The 22,880-nt window shown below is 45.7% G+C and overlaps 1 protein-coding gene across 3 annotated transcripts in view; it reads right to left on the reverse strand.

Annotated features, from left to right (window-relative positions):
- STRA6 (signaling receptor and transporter of retinol STRA6) overlaps positions 1 to 22,880 on the reverse strand; it is a 202,400-nt gene that overhangs the window by 23,955 nt on the left and 155,565 nt on the right. For all 3 annotated transcript variants that reach the window (XM_063926451.1, XM_063926449.1, XM_063926450.1), the window contains 4 exons: positions 20,899 to 20,974; positions 8,708 to 8,841; positions 8,478 to 8,595; positions 3,313 to 3,408 (listed from right to left, as the gene is read on the reverse strand). In XM_063926451.1, coding sequence (XP_063782521.1) covers positions 3,313 to 3,408; positions 8,478 to 8,595; positions 8,708 to 8,841; positions 20,899 to 20,974 — 424 coding nt within the window. The remainder of the gene's footprint in view (positions 1 to 3,312; positions 3,409 to 8,477; positions 8,596 to 8,707; positions 8,842 to 20,898; positions 20,975 to 22,880) is intronic.

The raw sequence follows: 22,880 nt of genomic DNA on the forward strand, positions 1-22,880 counted from the left end.
CTTTCTAGATTTTTTTATTTGTAACTATTCCAGAGTGGTTTATCTTCTTGCCCTATTTCTAAATCCTTTGTACAATGTACCAGTTTTAATGTATGTAAAGCGACTTTGAGTTCTGCAGGAGGAAAGTGCTATATATATAAAACAAAATTATAATTATAATTATTATAATTATTATTATTATTATATTCAGTGTCACCATCTATTTTGTATACTACACCAAAACTGCACAAGGGGGCACTCTCTCTGCAGAACAGGATGTAAAAGTGATCCAAAAAAGAACAATTTCTGAAACTGAATATATGGAAAATTAAATGACTTTATGGATATGGCTCTGGAAGCTTATAACATCCCAGTAGCATGATTTGTCATGAAAGAAATTATATCATTAATAACTAATAGTTCACTATGAAGAATGTGCCACCAATATTTGGTATGGTCATTTTCGTAATGAATAGATAACATTCGCAAATGTCATCCATGCTATGTACGATTTGCATGCAACCTTAAGGTGATTTCAGACAAATGCTTTGACTGTTGCTGATCTTCCTGCTAGAAAAGTGCTAGCATTAAAAGTTACTTAATACTCCTCCCCTGTTGAAAGGATACAAGGACGCATCAGAGTTTAATTGCTCCTGTAAGACAGAAGAGGAGACTTTACCCTTCACATCAATATGCCGGCTAACTAGTTTTTTAGACCCGTAATTTGCTGGGTCGCTAGCTATTGTTCCCAATGGCGCAGGGAGATCTGAGTTTATAAACTAAGATTATTTAAAGGAGAGGCATATTACAGTGCCCACTGCAAAAGGTTCAAGTCTTGTCCTATTCATTTAATTGTAGAGGTGGCATCAGGGGGCGCAACATGTACATAGGAAGATCTGCACCCCCTGTATTAATAATGTGCAGGCTCTTATATTTCCCAATGTTGCCCCCACCCCTAAAAGTAAGATTCTGGTGTCATTTCCAGCTGCCGGGTCACCTGCTCCACCAGCTCCACACTACACCCCCTGGGTATGAGATCTTTTTCTTTTCCTAGCCCCTGTGTCCTCTTGATTCTGTCAGGTGAGCCTGTCGTGATATAATTCATATTTGGTGTGCTCATTTTCAGGTTTAGTCTGGCTGGCTGCCTGGTATGGATTCTTGAATGCAGGATGTCTGATTATCCATTGCTAAACCCTTGAATATGGGGGTAATTCAGACCTGATCGCTCGCTAGATTTTTTCGCTGCCCTGCGATCAGGTCAGAACTGCGCATGCATATGCACCGCAATGCGCAGGCGCGTTATACGGGTGCAAAGCAATCGTTGCTGTGCGATGGGTTTTACAAAGAATCCATTCGCACAGCCGATCGCAAGGAGATTGACAGGAAGAAGGCGGGTGTCAACTGACCGTTTTCTGGGAGTGTTTGGAAAAACGCAGGCGTGTCCAAGCGTTTGCAGGGCGGGTGTCTGACGTCAATTCCGGGACCGGACAGGCTGAAGTGATCGCAGCGGCTGAGTAAGTCCTGGACAACTCAGAAACTGCACAAAACTTTTTTGCAGTGCTCGGCTGCACAAGCGATCGCACATTTGCAAAGCAAACATACACTCCCCTATAGGCGGCGACTATCTGATCCCAGCGCTGCAAAAAATAGCTAGTGAGTGATCAGGTCTGAAGTAGGCCCTATGTCTTAGCACAATTTCAGCAAGGCCGGTCTTGCCATCAGGCAGCTTTAGACACCTGCCTAGGGCACTGGCCCCTGGAGGGTGCCGCTGAGCAACATACATTTTTTTAAGCATGTCTCTCAAAGATACGTTCTTTTACTTGGCATTGGCGGCAGCCTCAGCCCGCAAGACTTAGTAGCCCAAATCTCAGTGGCGGTGTCAGCACTGGTTAGAACAGCACTGACAATCACATGACTGACATGCACTGTAATGTATGCAACCAGCGCAGTGTGGTACCCGCCCCTGACTCTCACCCCCCTGGCTTTAGTCTTTTCTTCCATTCCCAGTCAGCAGTGGACCCCCGCCCCCCACCCCTTTTGTTTCAGGGATATTTTTATTTCTTATAAACTACTGGCAGCCACGCAATCCCTGTATGTGCCTCAGGTCAGCACAATGTTCTTCCTTCCCCACCGCATGGTACATATCACAACATTTGGCCAGTGTGGTTCAGCTCCCTGGAGTTATCTAAGCCCTGTAGGAATGAATGTCATTTATGTACCCATGAAGACTTGGTACCCCCTCCCAGCAGCAAGTTTCCAAAACCACAGATGCTGACTCCAGTTCAGTATCGACCGTCCTCCTCTGCGGTTCTCCGTACAGTCCCCAAAACAAAGCCCATGAACAGAGCACTGTTTCATAAAATAAATATCCAGAGATGAACAACCTGGGGATCTGCAAGTCTTAGGGTGTCAACTGCCTGTGCCTGTCCAGCTGTGGAGTTTGTATATTCTCCCCATGCTTGCATGAGTTTCCTCCAGGTACTCCGGTTTCCTCCCACAATCCAAAAATATACTGGTAGGTTAATTGGCTCCCGACAAAAATACCCTAGTGCGTGTAAGTCTGCGCATGTAAATGTGTTTAGTGCAGACTACATGGGGCCAAATGGTTCTTATCTGCTGTCTTATTCTATGTGTTTGCTTTGTGGTGATCACTCAGATGCTGTATGTGTGGTATGGCAGACACTAGAATGCTGTCTGTGTGGTATAGTGGATACTAGGGTGTTGTCTCTGTGGTACGACATTCATTGGGATACATATTAGGGGGACCAGTTAGGAAGTGATGTATGATGGTCGCTGGAATGCTGAATGTGCTATATGGCAATCACTGCGATGTTGTCTGTATTGTATGGCGGTCACTGTGATGCTGTCTGTATTTTATGGTGTTCAATCTTTTTGTACTGTATAGCATTGTGAATATCAGTAAGTCACACGTGGTGACTGTGTGAGGTGCCAAGAGGGAACCTTTTGCACCAATTTTTTTTTTTGCTACAAGATTAGTAGCTACTATCTAAAGAAGTCAGCATTAAGTGTGTGCACCAGGACAGCACAGTCAGGTATTCTATAATAGAGTCTCACAACTTTCTTCCAGCAATATGACAGGCTACATACCTACCCAGTGTTTTATATTTCCCTCAACAAGTAATATGTACATGAAACAGTCATGTGGCAGTAAGGGGATGATCATCACATCACAAATAATCACTATATGCACAGACCCGCATCTTATTGTGGTAAATATAAGGCAGCTTTATATCTGGACATCGTTTTACTGTAGTTTATGACAGTGTATATGATGATAGTCAATGTAAATATATTTCTACACACATACAGTACCTGTTAGTAATCTGGCCTGGATTTCCTTGCAAGAAGATGAAACGTGTGCAGAGATGCTGCATCAATGTTACCAAGAACAGAAGAAGCCAGTATGGCCTTGAGAAAACAAAACAGCACAGTTACAGGATGCACTATGACTATCATTTTTTTAACCCCTTTCCCCAAACCCCAGAGGACTTTTAAAACATGTCATGTACTATAAGCAATAGGATTATACAATGCTAAATGATGGTTTAATATGGTGTCCCCCTATGTATTAACATGCACTGACAAGAGGGCTTACACTATGGTTAGATGGTGACAGGCACGTGCTGGTCTGTAGGAGTTGTATTCGTAGCTGTGATACAGTAGTAAATCAGCTTGACAATATATTGGTCGACAGTCAATAGGTCGACACCATATGGTCAACATGCATTAGGTTGACAGCTGCAAAAGGTTGATAGTGCTTAAAGTTGACAGGTTCAAAAAGTCAACATGACAATTGTTAACACACACATGGTCGCCACTCTTTTTGCGGGGGTTTCCCCATGTTTTCCTTACATTTGCTTGATTTACTATCCACGTGGACATCTATTGGGAATAGCAACTTGTGGCAAGCAAAGCGATCACCTGAAGCATGGTGATCACATAACATGAAATATACAAGATTTAGCGCTAAAAACTTGTGTCATCCATTTGTGTGTTGACCATTATTACATCAATCTTTTGACTTTTTGTCCCTGTCGACCATTCATCTGTCGACCTTTTGTACCTGTTGACTTTATGCATGTTGACCATATGTTGTCGACCTAAGCGTTATCAATCTATTATACCACACCCTCTACAAACCCTAGAGCAGGGGTTCTCAAACTCGGTCCTCAGGACCCCACACAGTCCACCTTTTCCATGACACCCAGCAGCGGCACTGTGTATCACCAACTGTCACAATTTAAAAATCCACAGGTGACCTGGAAAACATGAACTATGTGGGGTCCGAGTTTGGGAATCTGTGCTCTAGAGTATTTGTATGCCTGTCACTATGTTATGCTGGAGTGTGATATAGGGCCTGATTCAAAGGTGGACACAGTTTTGATTTTTTTTCACATATGTCCGATGTTCTGTCTACTGCGCATGCATTTGAGCCGCACTCTGCATGTGTTGACATGGTATTATGACGGCGTTCGCAGCATAGATTCAGACGCAGAGTGACAGATAGGGATCTTTTTGGTGAGGTTATTTGGAGTGGCAAGTAAAGCGCAGGTATGTCACAAACGTTATTTGGACGCACTGGTTCAGGCCTCAGCATCTCAGTTTGACAGACATTGGTTGCTCAGAGGTCTGATGGTGCCTTGGATGCTGCAACTTTTTTACACAAGCAGCAATCTGAGAAGCCGACGGAGGGCAGGATGAGGTTATGTGACTGGCATCCCGAACACTGGCTAGCCCGCCGGTCGGCATACCAACCAACAGGGACTATTCCCAAGGTGCTGTGTTGCGATGCCCTTCCCCACTCCCCCCCCCCCTGCCAGCCATCTGACAGTGTCGGTATGGTCACCGGCGGTCCAGCTGATACCAACCCCGGAGAGTGTCTCAATACAAAAACGACTCCTGTGACATTTGCATAACTTGTTAGATCGCGGCTGTGTACGAGGATGCAGCAGTGATTCGATTTGCATCCACCTCAGAATCAGCCCCATAATTATTAATGGAACATTTAAATATATTACCTCATAGTAGATTTGAACGCATTTTGCAGCTAAAAGTGCAGTTATATAACAGCGTGAATAAAACACAAAACATATTTAACAAAGCTAACTCGATGTGTGCAGCTCTGCAAGTCTAGCGTATTCACCAGGATAGAACAGTAAGCTTGGCTAACGTTACGATAAAACAGGAGTGCGCCAGAAGATGTGGTTTGACAGTGGTAATAGAAAATGCTGAAGTTGCAGGACCAAATTTATACACATTCTAGGACATTGTTTTAGCAAGATCTAAACAATTTCATGAATCCATAAATCACTATTTACTAACACTGCACATTCAGTACTGTAATTATTTATAAATGTAGCTGATAGGATCCTAACTTTATCTTTGTATTCTGCATTCAAAAGTAGTTTGAGATGAAAGAGTTATGGTTTATAGACAAAGAAAAACAATAGCTTATATATTATTTTCTGGCATGATTGCAAAGCAAGGGGCAGATTTAGGGGTCATGTCAAACCCTAGGTACAACAGTAACGGCTGAACCCCCCTCTCTAAATGTATTATTTTCATTGATTGGTTAAAAGCCTTCATTTGATGAATGGCAATTCAATCTAATAACAAAAAAGACATAATTTTTTAATTATGTATGCTAATATTTACTAAGTAGGACAGCTTACAGGGGCAGTCCTACCCATTTACACTCCCCTCGATGCCGTATTGTAGAGTACAGTAGAAATATTTCGCAGTTACAGCTACATTTCAGTCTGACAGTTCTAAAGCATCAAAGTGCCGCCCCCTGTAAGTGCCGCCCCTAGGCAGGTGCCTGCCTCACGTGCCTAATGGGGAATTCATCACTGACCTTCTGTAGCCACAGCTCACTGTTCAGTGTGAAGAGTTTGTTAATGTTTGTGTTCCCAGAACATAGCTCTGCAGCCAGTGGTGCAAGTAGAAAAAATGTCTTACGGGTACTGTGTGCGCGCGCCGAAGGCACGCGTGCAAAAAAATGGGTGTGGCCAAATGCCACATGGGGCGTGGCCAATGAAAATGGGGGCGTGATACACATATGGGGGAGGGGCAGATACACGTATGACCCCAATAGTGTCAGATACACGTTGCCCCACAGTGCTAGATATACATTGCCCCACAGTGCCAGATACATATAACCCCACAGTGCCAGATACACATTGCCCCACAGTGCCAGATACACAAATGTCCCCAGAGTGCCAGATACACAAATGTCCCCAGAGTGTCAGATACACATTGCCTCACAGTGCCAGATACACATTGCCCCACAGTGCCAGATGCACATTGCCCCACAGTGCCAGATACACAAATGTCCCCAGAGTGCCAGATACACATTGCCCCACAGTGCCAGATGCACATTGCCCCACAGTGCCAGATACACAAATGTCCCCAGAGTGCCAGATACACATTGCCCCACAGTGCCAGATACACATTGCCCCACAGTGCCAGATACAGAAATGCCCCCAGAGTGCCATACATTGCCTCACGTGTCAGATACACATTGCCCCACAGTGCTAGATACACAAATGCCCCCACTGTGTCAGATATACATTGCCCCCCGTGCCATATACAGAAATGCCCCTACAGTGCCAGATATGCCCCCAGTGCCAGATATCCTCCAGTGCCAGGTATACATGCCCCCCTGTGCCAGATATCCCCCAGTGCCAGGTATATATGCCCCCCTGTGCCAGATATGCCCCCAGTGCCAGATATCCCCCAGTGCCAGGTATATATGCCCCCCCCAGTGCCAGATATCCCCCAGTGCCAGGTATAACATGCCCCCCCAGTGCCAGATATCCCCCAGTGCCAGGTATATATGCCCCCCTGTGCTAGATATGCCCCCAGTGCCAGATATCCCCCAGTGCCAGGTATACATGCCCCCCCAGTGTCAGATATCCCCCAGTGCCAGGTATACATGCCCGCCCAGTGCCAGATATCCCCCAGTGCCAGGTATAACATGCCCCCCCCAGTGCCAGATATCCCCCAGTGCCAGGTATATATGCCCCCCTGTGCCAGATATGCCCCCAGTGCCAGGTATATATGCCCCCCTGTGCCAGATATGCCCCCAGTGCCAGGTATACATGCCCCCCCTGTGCCAGATATCCCCCAGTGCCAGGTATATATACCCCCCCTGTGCCAGATATGCCCCCAGTGCCAGATATCCCCCAGTGCCAGGTATAACATGCCCCCCCAGTGCCAGATATCCCCCAGTGCCAGGTATATATGCCCCCCTGTGCCAGATATGCCCCCAGTGCCAGGTATACATGCCCCCCCAGTGCCAGGTATAACATGCCCCCCTCCCCTACTCACCGCTGCCGCTGCCGTCGCTGTCCTCCTGACTGTCATGTGAGGGAAGGAGAGTGCAGCCTGCGCCTCTCGTTCCCCTCAGTCTCCGGCGGGTGTCTCAGTTTAATTCAGCGCCGATCCGTGAGCCAATCAGAGCTCGCGGGTGCGAGCTCTGATTGGCTCACGGATCGGCGCTGAAGTAAACTGAAACACCCATCGGAGACTGAGGGGAACGAGAGGCGCAGGCTGCACTCTCCTGCCCTCACATCAGCGGCGGTGCGGCGTGTGCGGCGTGGGGGAGGGAGGGAAGGAAGAGGAGCGGCGGCCCGTCGGTGTGGGTACGGCGTACCCACGGCTAAATTCTTACGGGTACGCCGTACCCACCCGTACCCGCCCACTTGCACCACTGTCTGCAGCCTCCGTCACTATGTCATTGATAGGATCCTGCGGCGCTTTTCAGTCGCACTGCTGATCGGTGAATGATTTACAGGAAAGGGGCGTTTCTGGGTGGTAACTGAGCGTTTTCCGGGAGCGTGCTAAAAAACGCAGGCGTGTCAGGGAAAAATGCGGGAGTGTCTGGAGAAACGGGGGAGTGGCTGTCCGAACGCAGGGCGTGTTTGTGACGTCAAACCAGGAACTAAACGGACTGAGCTGATCACAATCTGTGAGTAGGTCTGGAGCTACTCAGAAACTGCTAAGAATTATTTAGTAGCAGTTCTGCTAATCTTTCGTTCGCTATTCTGCTAAGCTAAGATACACTCCCAGAGGGCGGCGGACTAGCGTGTGCAATGCTGCTAAGAGCAGCTAGCGAGCGAACAACTCGGAATGAGGGCCAGTATCTGATATTTTAACACTACTATCACCTGATTTACATAAAGTCCCTCCAACAGAAAAATAGGGGCACCAAATATGTGTAAGTGTGGCACAGTGACAGAATTTATATTTTCCATGGGGTTCATTGTGATTTATTAAATGTTCTCTGAAATGAGCTGTGTAATTTGTGGATGCTATATAATGAAAGTATAATAATATTAAGCATGGGGAGATCCAGGCTTTATATCTGCCATTGATCATTTTCTGAACTTTGTACAATACTGTTTTTTTTTAACAAAAAGGTGGGTATTTTACATCAAATATCTTCAGTCGGTAGCAGCCGCATACATTGTACTTACCATGTTTTTTCTAGTATTTGTAGAATAATTTGGAACTTCCCATACCCGATTGGAATAATGATCAGGAATGTAATAATCAGATGAACAAGAAACAGGACTACATGCTGCAGGATGAGTCCTTCAGAAATAAGAAGCACAAATATATCTCACTATACAGTGACTTGTCAACGGGAAGAACATCCAGATCTCTGTATAAAGTGACACAAATAGGAAGAGGGGGCAGTAACTACCTATACAGGTTACCGCAGCCTGGTAACTGATGTGACTCATCCAGCTGGCGAGGGCGGGTGGTGATGGATGAAGAGAGCGGGAGTTTAGAAAAACCTGTGAAACCTGACCTGCACACAAAGACTGCAGTGCCCACCTAGAAGACAACACATTTCACGTAAATACAAACACAAGTAGTAGGAAAAACTGACAGATGTCACGTTTACTATAATTTAGAGGTATTCTTATTAGATAACTCAATAAGGGTAGTTTATAAGCTGCAAAATAAGGCATACAACAATGCTTGTGCTAAAGTGTATGTCAATGTGCATGACCCGTTAATATTTCTTGGAAACACCCAAGTAAAAACCAACCCGTTCCTAATCCTTTGGGTTGCTGACTGCGTGGATTTGAAAACAGTAAAAATGACGACCACCCATGAATTTATATACATTTTCCAGCTTCTCTCCCAAAATACTGCTATATAACTTCATTTACAGTATGAAATTATCATTAGAATGATGAGGTGCTGGGTCTGTCTTTACTTTATGTCGCTTTTTTGTGTATGTTACGTGTCCTTTTCATTCACCTGGAAGATGCAACATTCATGTCATTATAAGGGGTATATTTACTAAAGTGCGAGAAGTGGAGCTGTTGCCTATAGCCAGTGCTTAAAGTGATCCTAGAGAGGGGGTGGAACTCCCCCCCCCTTCACTGTGAAATAAAGAGAGTGCGTAACAAAAGGAGCATGGTCTCAAAACAAAAGGGGAGTGATCACTCAATAGTATCCCCAATTCAAATTACGCCGCACTTTAACACAATCCTATTCACATAACACCACACAGTAGTGTCCCGTATTCTTATTATGACACACATTAGTGCTCCTTATATACAAAGCCTACAGTAGTAGCACCCCAAATACCCATAATGCCCACTGAAGTAGTGCCCTTTATACAATGCCCTCAGTAGTAGTACCCCTTATGCAATGTCCACTGTAGCGGTAGTGCCCATAGTATTGGTGCCCCTTACACAGTGCCCCCAGTAGTAGTGCCCCTTATCTCCCCAGAAGTGATGCCCCTTATTAAGTGCCCCTTATGCAATGCCCTCATTAGTAGTGCCCCCAGTAGTAATGCCCCCAGTAATTATGCCCCAGGTAGATGGGCCCTTGTAGTTATGCCCCAGCAGATGTGCCCCCATTAGTTATCCCCAGTAGATGTGCCCCCTGTAGTTATGCCCCAGTAGATGTGCCTCCATTAATTATGCCCCAGTAGATGTGCCCCCTGTAGTTATGCCCCAGTAGATGTTCCCCACTTAGTTATGCCCCCAGTTGATGTGCCCCCTGTAGTTATGCAGCCAGTAGATGTGCCCCCATTAGTTATGCCCCCAGCAGATGTGCCCCCATTAGTTATGCCCCCAACAGATGTGCCCCCATTAGTTTGCCCCCAGCAGATGTGCCCCTGTAGTTATACCACCATTAGATATGCCCCATAGTAGTGCACACACATGCACACACACACACACACACACACACACACACACACACACACACACACACACATGCACACACAAAAAACACTATACTCACCAGCCCCGCTCCTGCTTCCGGACCGTGATGCCCACCGCCTGGCCGCCCGCTCCTCGGAACTATGGGAGAGACGTAATGATGTCTCTCCCATTGTGCCGCCCAGGCCCAGCTGCACACTGCCAGAGCTGGATACCGGAGCTCAGGAGTGAGCTACGGCCTATGGCAGCCACTGAGGGGGAGGAGCCGGGCGCACTGGTTCCGTCTCCAAATTGAACTGACGGAACGAAGTTCCGCCCCATTCCGGCTCACTTTAACCTCTCCCTATAGCAACCAATCAGATTCTAGCTATTATCTTCTAGAAGGTGCCAGATAAATGATAAGCAGAATTTGATTGGTTGCCATGGGCAACATCTCCAGTTCTAAAAACCAGCACTTTAGTAAATAAACACCTAAGTATAGGGAAGATCTGCAGTTCCATAGAGATTCTGAAGAATTCAAGGCATTTTTGACTTCAAGAAAAGACAATCTGCCTTCACTAAAAGCAATAAATGCCCTGTGAATAGTACCCTCTATGCCCCTTTATCTCGTTTTAAAACAATCCCATATTGCAAAACTAATTAATCAAATGGGTGTAGTGATATCACAACAGACTATTAAAACTGTATTTGTTTTTCTTCATTTTTTCAGGTCATAACCGAGTCCAAGGGGTAAATGTACTAACAACCATGTTTGCCTGAGATTGAATATTCAGGTGTATTAAGGCTTTTTTTCAAGTTCAGAGAATTACTAAAGCTAAACATGGGGGTAAAATCATGATTTGCAAAACAAGAATGAATCTGTAAATAGAAGTAAATATACCATCTAACCAATTTGCAAGTACTACACTATCAACCCAATTCGCAAGTATTGTACTTTCAATAGAAAAGAATAAAACACGGAAATTTACTAAGAATCATGTTTCGAAACACTGAGTAAACTCAGGATAAAGGGGATAATTCAACATGTAACGCAAAACTGCAAAAATTGCGAAAATACGCACACAACAGTAATGCATGAAGTAAAATCTGTGATGCAGTAAAAACTATGTATACACTCCGAAAACTAGGCATGTAGGGGGCGTACTAAAGGGCTGGACTCGCAAAAACTACGATCAGGGGCGTGTTGTGGGCGTATGCAGATTTTAGATAGGCATACGCATTTTTTGCAACTGAACGCACATTTATGGTGTGCACTTTCTGAGTGACTATAGGTCTACCTTAAAATCTGCACAAGCTGACCTCAGTTGTAGAATGTTCGAGGTACAGGTATACTGCAATCAATGCTTCATTACACCCAGCTGCAGCAGCTCACACTGCTGACTACAATTCAGTTTATTCAGCTGCATTGAAACGTCACAACATGTCAGGGAGCTTTAAACTATTTAACACATGTTTTATTACTCGTCAAAAGTATATGTTAGTAACCTAATAATTCTTTAAGTTAATAGGTTACTCAAGAACACACTTGTTTTCCTACAAACATGTATAACAATATTTACAAGCAAGTTGGGGGTTTTTTTGTTTGGTTAATGGCTTTTTGTTTAAAATCTGAGTTTTTTTTAATGATTTATAGCAGCAAACAATTATTATCTTCCTAAATCATAGTCATACCCACATACATGTGTAAGGGTTTTTTTTTTTTCCCCCCTTGACAAAGAAACATATGTTCAATAACATCACCGCAATAATTGTGATTTTGTGGACATTTTAATGATGCACCATTTTTTTTTATATTTTCACATTAAACAATGACATAAGGAATGTTAATAATAACAAAGAAAAATAATTATGTCATGTATGTAAACTTTCAACATAAAAAAAACTATTTTTTTCCTTTTTCCGCCTGCGTTTGTGGATTCACCAGCGGAAGTAGATCATCTTGTTGTTCAACGCATCCTGTCAGTAGGTATGGTTGGCTCAATGTTATGTGTGGCTGATGTTAAATTGTGACATTAGAAACTTTTAAGTTTTTTATGTAAGTTTTTTCGCAAAAAATGTGGATTTTTAAATCTCATTGCAAAATTTGCAAATTTGACAAGTCCACCTTTTTTTGTAACATTAAATTAGTGCTGCAGATTTTACGTTTGGGCGTGCTTTCGCAATTTTGTGATTGGTCGCAGTTTTTGCAAATTTCTACTTTTTACGATCCTTACTGAATTAGCCCCAAAGTTCACACTTCAAAAAGACATCCTCACGAACACTCATACTATTAACCTCGATTGCATACACCATCAGAAAACACGATTTTGTCAAACACGGTTCTTAGTAAAGTTAGTGTGACTGTTTGAGCTTGAAAAACTCTCACATATTCCTGTGATGCCAATCGTCTATATACTCGGACCAAACAAGATTCTTAGTAAATATCTACCCATGCTCAGTACAGTTTTTCTTAGGTAACCATGCTGTGTTTAGTCTCTCATCACTAACCACACTCAGTCTCTATTCCCTACTCATGTTCACTTCAGTCTCTCTTCCCTTCCCATGCTCAGTAAAGAGTCTCATCCATACCAATGCTCATATAAGTCTCTCTTTCCTACCCATGCTCAGTTCAGTCTCTCTTCCCTGCCCTCACTCTGTACCGTCTCTCTTCCCTACCCATGCTCAGTTCAGTCTCTATTCCCTGCCCACGCTCAGTTCAGTCTCTCTTCCCTATCCACGCTCAGTTCAGTCTCTCCTCCCTATCCACGCTCAGTTCAGCCTCTCTTCCCTACCCAAGATTAGTCCAGTATCTCTTTCCTACTCATGCTTAGTTTAGTCTGTCTTCCTTATTCATGTTCAGTTCAGCCACTCTTCCCTACCCACGTTCAGTTCAGCCTCTCTTCCCTACCCATGCTCAGGTCAGTCTCCCTTTCCTACCCACGCTCAGTACAGTTTCTCTTCTCTCCTTTTGCTCAGTTCAGTCTCTTTTCCCTACCCACGTTCAGTTCAGTCTCTCTTCCCTACCCTCACTCAGTTCAGCCTTTCTTCCCTGCCCATGCTCAGTTCAGTCTCTTCCCTGCCCATGCTCAGTTCAGTCTCTTCCCTGCCCATGCTCAGTTCAGTCTCTTCCCTGCCCATGCTCAGTTCAGCCTTTTTCCTGCCCATGCTCAGTTCAGTCTCTCTTCCCTACTCATGCTCAATTCATCCTCATTTCCTTACCCATGCTCAGTACAGTCTCTCTTTTCTAACCATGCTCAGTTCAGTCTCTCTTCCCTACCAATGCTTAGTTGAGCCTAACTGCCCTACCCATGTTCAGTAGGGTTTCCCATATTCAGCATTGTTACTCTTCTCTACAGTATGTATGTTTTGTTACATAGTTACATAGTTGTTGAGGTTGAAAAAAGACAAATGTCCATCGAGATCAACCTGTTTTATACATTTTATATTAATTAAGTGCTGTATCCTTGGATATTTTTTTCAGCTATTTATCTAATCCATTTTTGAACTTATTGATTGAATCCACCATTACTACCTTCTCTGGCAGAGAATTCCAAATCCTTACTGCTCTTACTGTGAAGAGCCCTTTTCTCCGTTGTGTATGACATTTTTTTTCTTCTAACTTCATGGGGTGTCCACGGGTCCTAGTTTGCTTTTTTTTAAATAAAGAAATCGTTTGATAAATCCTTGTATTGTCCCTTTATGTATTTATACATATTAATAATGGCCCCTCTCAATCGCCTCTTTTCCAGTGTAGGCAGATCTAACCTTTTGAGTCTTTCCTCATAATCCAGTGCCTCTAACCCCTTAACCAGTTTGGTGGCTCGCCTCTAAACCCTTTCCAGTACCAAGATATCTTTTTTATAGTAAGGTGCCCATAACTGTACACAATATTCCAGGTGTGGCTGCACCAAACATTTATACAGTGGCAGGATTACACTCTCATCCCTTGTATCCATTCCCTGTTTTATGCATGCTAACATCTTACAGTATTTGCTTTAGTTGCTGCATTGTGACATTGCGTACTGCTACTAAGTTTATTATCGATGAGCACCCCCAAATCTTTTTCAACTACTGTTATCCCTACATTTTCCCCATTTAGTTTATATGCTGCCCGATTGTTCTTAGTCCCAAAGTGCATAACTTTACATTTGTCTATATTGAACCTCATTCTCCATTTATCTGCCCAGACCTCAAGTCTAGATAAGTCATTCTGTAGACACTCAACATCTTTGTCTGAATTAATTACCCTACATAGTTTAGTATCGTCTGCGAAAATTGCCACTGTGCTTTCTAGACCCACTCCTAGGTCATTAATGAATATCTTAAACAGCAATGGCCCGAGTACTGAACCCTGCGGTATTCCACTGAGCATTGAGGCCCATTCAGAGAACATCCCATTAATCCACACTCGCTGTTCCCTGTTGTACAGCCAGTTACTCACCCAAGTACAAATAATAAGAATTTACTTACCGATAATTCTATTTCTCGGAGTCCGTAGTGGATGCTGGGGTTCCTGAAAGGACCATGGGGAATAGCGGCTCTGCAGGAGACAGGGCACAAAAAGTAAAGCTTTCCGATCAGGTGGTGTGCACTGGCTCCTCCCCCTATGACCCTCCTCCAAGCCTCAGTTAGGTACTGTGCCCGGACGAGCGTACACAATAAGGGAGGAATTTTGAATCCCGGGTAAGACTCATACCAGCCACACCAATCACACCGTACAACTTGTGATCAAAACCCAGTTAACAGTATGATAACAGAGGAGCCTCTGAAAGATGGCTTCCTAAACAATAACCCGAATTAGTTAACAATAACTATGTACAATTATTGCAGATAATCCGCACTTGGGATGGGCGCCCAGCATCCACTACGGACTCCGAGAAATAGAATTATCGGTAAGTAAATTCTTATTTTCTCTATCGTCCTAGTGGATGCTGGGGTTCCTGAAAGGACCATGGGGATTATACCAAAGCTCCCAAACGGGCGGGAGAGTGCGGATGACTCTGCAGCACCGAATGAGAGAACTCCAGGTCCTCCTTAGCCAGAGTATCAAATTTGTAAAATTTTACAAACGTGTTCTCCCCTGACCACGTAGCTGCTCGGCAAAGTTGTAATGCCGAGACCCCTCGGGCAGCCGCCCAAGATGAGCCCACCTTCCTTGTGGAGTGGGCCTTAACAGATTTAGGCTGTGGCAGGCCTGCCACAGAATGTGCAAGTTGGATTGTGCTACAGATCCAACGAGCAATCGTCTGCTTAGACGCAGGAGCACCCATCTTGTTGGGTGCATACAATATAAACAACGAGTCAGATTTTCTGACTCCAGCTGTCCTTGCAATATATATTTTTAATGCTCTGACAACGTCCAGTAACTTGGAGTCCTCCAAGTCACTTGTAGCCGCAGGCACTACAATAGGCTGGTTCAGATGAAATGCTGACACCACCTTAGGGAGAAAATGCGGACGAGTCCGCAGTTCTGCCCTGTCCGAATGGAAAATCAGATATGGGCTTTTGTAAGATAAAGCTGCCAGTTCTGACACTCTCCTGGCCGAAGCCAGGGCTAGTAACATGGTCACTTTCCATGTGAGATATTTTAAATCCACCTTTTTTAGTGGTTCAAACCAATGAGATTTTAGAAATTCCAAAACCACATTGAGATCCCACGGTGCCACTGGAGGCACCACAGGAGGCTGTATATGCAGCACTCCCTTAACAAAAGTCTGGACTTCAGGAACTGAAGCCAATTCTTTTTGAAAGAAAATCGACAGGGCCGAAATTTGAACCTTAATAGATCCCAATTTGAGACCCATAGACAATCCTGATTGCAGGAAATGTAGGAATCGACCCAGTTGAAATTCCTCCGTCGGAGCACTCCGATCCTCGCACCACGCAACATATCTTCGCCAAATGCGGTGATAGTGTTGCACGGTTACTTCCTTCCTTGCTTTAATCAAAGTAGGAATGACTTCTTCCGGCATGCCTTTTTCCTTTAGGATCCGGCGTTCAACCGCCATGCCGTCAAACGCAGCCGCGGTAAGTCTTGAAACAGACAGGGACCCTGCTGAAGCAAGTCCCTCCTTAGAGGTAGAGGCCACGGATCTTCCGTGATCATCTCTTGAAGTTCCGGGTACCAAGTCCTTCTTGGCCAATCCGGAACCACTAGTATCGTTCTTACGCCTCTTTGCCGTATAATTCTCAATACTTTTGGTATGAGAGGCAGAGGAGGAAACACATACACCGACTGGTACACCCAAGGCGTTACCAGCGCGTCCACAGCTATTGCCTGCGGATCTCTTGACCTGGCGCAATACCTGTCCAGTTTTTTGTTGAGGCGAGACGCCATCATGTCCACCATTGGTCTTTCCCAACGGGTTACCAGCATGTGGAAGACTTCTGGATGAAGTCCCCACTCTCCCGGGTGAAGGTCGTGTCTGCTGAGGAAGTCTGCTTCCCAGTTGTCCACTCCCGGGATGAACACTGCTGACAGTGCTATCACATGATTCTCTGCCCAGCGAAGAATCCTTGCAGCTTCTGCCATTGCACTCCTGCTTCTTGTGCCGCCCTGTCTGTTTACATGGGCGACTGCCGTGATGTTGTCCGACTGGATCAACACCGGTTTTCCTTGAAGCAGAGGTTCTGCCTGGCTTAGAGCATTGTAGATTGCTCTTAGTTCCAGAATGTTTATGTGAAGAGACGTTTCCAGGCTCGTCCACACTCCCTGGAAGTTTCTTCCTTGTGTGACTGCTCCCCAGCCTCTCAGGCTGGCGTCCGTGGTCACCAGGATCCAATCCTGTATGCCGAATCTGCGGCCCTCCAATAGATGAGCACTCTGCAACCACCACAGAAGAGATACCCTTGTCCTTGGAGACAGGGTTATCCGCTGGTGCATCTGAAGATGCGACCCTGACCATTTGTCCAACAGATCCCTCTGAAAAATTTGTGCATGGAATCTGCCGAATGGAATTGCTTCGTAAGAAGCCACCATTTTTCCCAGGACTCTTGTGCATTGATGTACAGACACCTTTCCTGGTTTTAGGAGGTTCCTGACAAGCTCGGATAACTCCTTGGCTTTTTCCTCCGGGAGAAAAACCTTTTTCTGAACCGTGTCCAGAATCATCCCTAGGAACAGCAGACGAGTTGTCGGCATTAACTGGGATTTTGGAATATTCAGAATCCAGCCGTGCTGTTTTAGCACTTCTTGAGACAGTGCTAATCCCATCTCTAGCTGTTCTCTGGACCTTGCCCTTATTAGGAGATCGTCCAAGTATGGGATAATTAATACGCCTTTTCTTCGAAGAAGAATCATCATCTCGGCCATTACCTTTGTAAAGACCCGAGGTGCCGTGGACAATCCGAACGGCAGCGTCTGAAACTGATAGTGACAGTTTTGTACAACGAACCTGAGGTACCCCTGGTGTGAGGGGTAAATTGGAACGTGGAGGTACGCATCCTTGATGTCCAAGGACACCATAAAGTCCCCTTCTTCCAGGTTCGCTATCACTGCTCTGAGTGACTCCATTTTGAACTTGAACTTCTCTATGTACAGGTTCAAGGACTTCAGATTTAGAATAGGTCTTACCGAGCCGTCCGGCTTCGGTACCACAAATAGAGTGGAATAATACCCCTTTCCCTGTTGTAGAAGAGGTACCTTGACTATCACCTGCTGAGAGTACAGCTTGTGAATGGCTTCCAAAACCGTCTCCCTTTCGGAGGGGGACGTTGGTAAAGCAGACTTCAGGAAACGGCGAGGCGGATCTGTCTCTAGTTCCAACCTGTACCCCTGAGATATTATCTGCAGGATCCAGGGATCTACCTGCGAGTGAGCCCACTGCGCGCTGAAATTCTTGAGACGACCGCCCACCGCCCCCGAGTCCGCTTGAGAAGCCCCAGCGTCATGCTGAGGCTTTTGTAGAAGCGGGGGAGGGCTTCTGTTCCTGGGAAGGAGCTGCCTGTTGGTGTCTCTTCCCCCTTCCTCTGCCTCGTGGCAGATATGAATATCCCTTTGCTCTCTTGTTTTTAAAGGAACGAAAGGGCTGCGGTTGAAAAGTCGGTGTCTTTTTCTGTTGGGGAGTAGCTTGAGGTAAAAAGGTGGATTTCCCGGCTGTAGCCGTGGCCACCAAATCTGATAGACCGACTCCAAATAACTCCTCCCCTTTATACGGCAAAACTTCCATATGCCGTTTTGAGTCCGCATCGCCTGACCACTGTCGCGTCCATAAACTTCTTCTGGCCGAAATGGACATAGCACTTACCCGTGATGCCAGTGTGCAGATATCCCTCTGTGCATCACGCATATAAAGAAATGCATCCTTTATTTGCTCTAAAGACAGTAAAACATTGTCCCTATCCAGGGTATCAATATTTTCAATCAGGGACTCTGACCAAGCTACTCCAGCACTGCACATCCAGGCTGTCGCTATAGCTGGTCGTAGTATAACACCTGTATGTGTGTATATACTTTTTTGGATATTTTCCATCCTCCTATCTGCTGGATCTTTAAGTGCGGCCGTCTCAGGAGAGGGTAACGCCACTTGTTTAGATAAGCGTGTGAGCGCCTTGTCCACCCTAGGAGGTGTTTCCCAGCGCGCCCTAACCTCTGGTGGGAAAGGGTATAAAGCCAATAACTTCTTTGAAATTAGCATCTTTTTATCGGGGGCAACCCACGCTTCATCACATACATCATTTAGTTCTTCTGATTCAGGAAAAACTATAGGTAGTTTTTTCACACCCCACATAATACCCTGTTTAGTGGTACCTGTAGTATCAGTTAAATGTAACGCCTCCTTCATTGCCAAAATCATATAACGTGTGGCCCTACTGGAAAATACGGTTGATTCGTCACCGTCGCCACTGGAATCAGTGCCTGTGTCTGGGTCTGTGTCGACCGACTGAGGCAAAGGGCGTTTTACAGCCCCTGACGGTGTTTGAGGCGCCTGGACAGGCACTAACTGATTGTCCGGCCGTCTCATGTCGTCAAACGACTGCTTTAGCGTGTTGACACTATCCCGTAATTCCATAAATAAAGGCATCCATTCTGGTGTCGACCCCCTAGGAGGTGACATCCCCATATTTGGCAATTGCTCCGCCTCCACACCAATATCGTCCTCATACATGTCGACACACACGTACCGACACACAGCAGACACACAGGGAATGCTCTTAACGAAGACAGGACCCCACTAGCCCTTTGGGGAGACAGAGGGAGAGTTTGCCAGCACACACCAAAAGCGCTATATATGACAGGGATAGCCTTATAATAAGTGCTCCCTGTATAGCTGCTTTTATAATATAATTTTTGCCACTATTTTGCCCCCCCTCTCTTGTTTTACCCTGTTTCTGTAGTGCAGTGCAGGGGAGAGACCTGGGAGCCGTCCTGACCAGCGGAGCTGTGTAAGGAAAATGGCGCTGTGTGCTGAGGAGATAGGCCCCGCCCCTTTTTCGGCGGGCTCGTCTCCCGCTCTTTAGTGTATTCTGGCAGGGGTTAAATATCTCCATATAGCCCCCGGAAGCTATATGTGAGGTATTTTTTAGCCAAATAGGTTTTCATTTGCCTCCCAGGGCGCTCCCCTCCCAGCGCCCTGCACCCTCAGTGACTGCCGTGTGAAGTGTGCTGAGAGGAAAATGGCGCACAGCTGCAGTGCTGTGCGCTACCTTTAGAAGACTGAGGAGTCTTCTGCCGCCGATTCTGGACCTCTTCATGTTTCAGCATCTGCAAGGGGGCCGGCGGCGAGGCTCCGGTGACCATCCAGGCTGTACCTGTGATCGTCCCTCTGGAGCTGATGTCCAGTAGCCAAGAAGCCAATCCATCCTGCACGCAGGTGAGTTCACTTCTTCTCCCCTAAGTCCCTCGTTGCAGTGATCCTGTTGCCAGCAGGACTCACTGTAAAATAAAAAACCTAAGCTAAACTTTCTCTAAGCAGCTCTTTAGGAGAGCCACCTAGATTGCACCCTTCTCGGCCGGGCACAAAAATCTAACTGAGGCTTGGAGGAGGGTCATAGGGGGAGGAGCCAGTGCACACCACCTGATCGGAAAGCTTTACTTTTTGTGCCCTGTCTCCTGCGGAGCCGCTATTCCCCATGGTCCTTTCAGGAACCCCAGCATCCACTAGGACGATAGAGAAAGTTCTTCCTACCCCAAGCTCTCTTAGTTTGAAAATGTGTCTCTTATATGGGACCTTGTCAAAGGCCTTAGTGAAGTCCAAAAAGACCACATCCACTGCATGACCCTGATCAATATTATTGCTCTCTTTCTCGTAGAAGCTTATTAAGTTAGTTTGACATGACCTATCCTTCACAAAACCATGCTGATTCTTAGTAAAAACCTTGGAGATATCCAAGTGCTCTAGTATGCTATGCCTTAATATACCTTCCAATATTTTCCCCACTATAGATGTCAAACTTACCGGTCTATAGTTGCCGGGATGAGTTTAAATACCCTTTTTAAATATTGGGACTACCTCTGCTATACACCAGTCCTTCAGTATCATTCCTGAGGTAACTGACTAGCTGAAGATCAAATATAGGGGTCCAGATATCTCTGCATGAAGTTCCATAAGAACACTGGGGTGAAGTCCATCCGGCCCAGGAGATTTATTTATCTTTGTATAGTACCTCTTTCCTACCCATGCTCATTATAGTTTCTTCTCTATACAAGCTCAGTATATCTCTTTTCCCTACCTACACTCAGTTTTTGGTTTATTTCCTATACATTCTCAGTCCACTCTCATTTCTACTTTACCTGTGCTTGGCTAGGGATCTCAGTAGCATTGTTAACGTCACAGCGCAGGACAAAACCAGAGCAGCAATGTAACAAACTGTAGATAAGAAAATAACAAGTATGACTTTTCAGATATATTATTACATTTCCAATTCTAAATAACCCTGTCTAAATTCCATTAGCAATCGCATAAGGCAGTGGTTTTTTGTATTTTTAATATCATAAATGTAATATCAATATTGCAAACATTGCTAACTAAGTACTGTTTTTTTTTGTTAGCAATCTCCATGTTTGCTGCAGTTTTAATGGGATATTCACACAAAGATGCTTTGTCTACGGCTATGTTTCGGTTAACTGGGCGTGCATTCAGTGGTATCAAAATGCTGGTAGAATGCACCTCAGAATAAGGAACATAGGGGGTCATTCCGAGTTGATCATAGCTGTGCTTAGTTTAGCACAGCTACGATCGTTAACTCAGACATGCGGGGGGACGCCCAGCACAGGGCTGGTCTGCCCCGCATGTCAGTGCCGGCCCCCTTCCCCACACAAATACAAAAGCATCGCACAGAGGCGATTCCTTTGTATTTGAGGAGTAACTCCCGGCCAGCGCAGCTCCTGCGGCTGGCCGGGAGTTGCTAGTCACTCCCGCTGGACGCAGCGGCCCGCCCCCCCAACGGTCGGCCACGCCTGCGTTGGCCGGACCGCTCCCCGTAAACGGCGGATTAACGCTACCGTTCAGCACCCTCCCGCCTAGCAACCGCCTCTGTCTCAGAGGCGATCGCTAGGTAACAAAAGCTGCCATGCGCTGGCGCACTGCGGCGCCGGCACATGCGCAGTTCCGACCCGATCGCTGCGCTGCAACAAACTGCAGCGAGCGATCGGGTCGGAATGACCCCCATAGGGCCTAAGGGCCTAATTCAAATCTGATCACAGCAGCAAATTTGTTAGCTAATGGGCAAAACCATGTGCACTGCAGGGGGGGCAGATATAACGTGCAGAGAGAGTTAGATTTGGGTGTGGTGTGTTCAAACTGAAATCTAAATTGCAGTGTAAAAATAAAGCAGCCAGTATTTACCCTGCACAGAAACAATATAACCCACCAAAATCTAACTCTCTCTACACGTTATATCTGCCCCCCCCTGATGTTCAAATGGTTTTGCCCATTAGCTAACAAGTTTACTACTGTGATCAGATCTGAATTAGGCCCATTGTTCTCTAATATTTATTTATTCATTTATTTATTAACAGTTTCTTATATAGCGCTGCATATTTTCTTGGGAAGCAAAGCTTGTCTAACTATACAATATAACATAATTATATATCTATATACACATTTAAATAGGATTTTAGTACCTACCGGTAAATCCTTTTCTCCTAGTCCATAGAGGATGCTGGGGACTCCAAAAGAACCATGGGGTATAGACGGATCCGCAGGAGCTTGGGCACACTATAAAGACTTAAACTGGGTGTGAACTGGCTCCTCCCTGTATGCCCCTAATCCAGACCTCAGTTAGAAACTGTGCCCAGGAGAGACGGACATTTCGAGGAAAGAATTTATAATATAAACACAGTGAGTGTTACACCAGCTCACACCACGAACATACCGCAAGACATGGCCTTCAACATAATACCAGCCCACGGTATGAAAACCATACAGCCATATGCTGAGAGAATATGTAACACAACCTGTGTGTCAGCCTAGTACCAACAATAAAAAACCACATGCCATGGCATGAACAGCGTCAGCGATAGCCTGACAGAGAAGAAACACCACAAAGTGCAACCAAAATCAATAACTGCAGACACAGTACGCACAGGGACGGGCTCCCAGCATCGGGTGGTCTTCTGTATGCCGGCGGTCGGGCTCCCGGCGCTCAGTACACCGGCGCCGGGAGCCCGACAGCCGGCATACCGACACTTATTTTCCCTCGTGGGGGTCCACGACCCCCATAGAGGGAGAATAAAATAGTGTGGCGCGCGTAGCGCACCACCGTGCCCGTAGC

The sequence above is a fragment of the Pseudophryne corroboree genome, chromosome 6 (genome assembly GCF_028390025.1).
Source record: "Pseudophryne corroboree isolate aPseCor3 chromosome 6, aPseCor3.hap2, whole genome shotgun sequence".
NCBI classification, from domain to species: Eukaryota; Metazoa; Chordata; class Amphibia; order Anura; family Myobatrachidae; genus Pseudophryne; species Pseudophryne corroboree.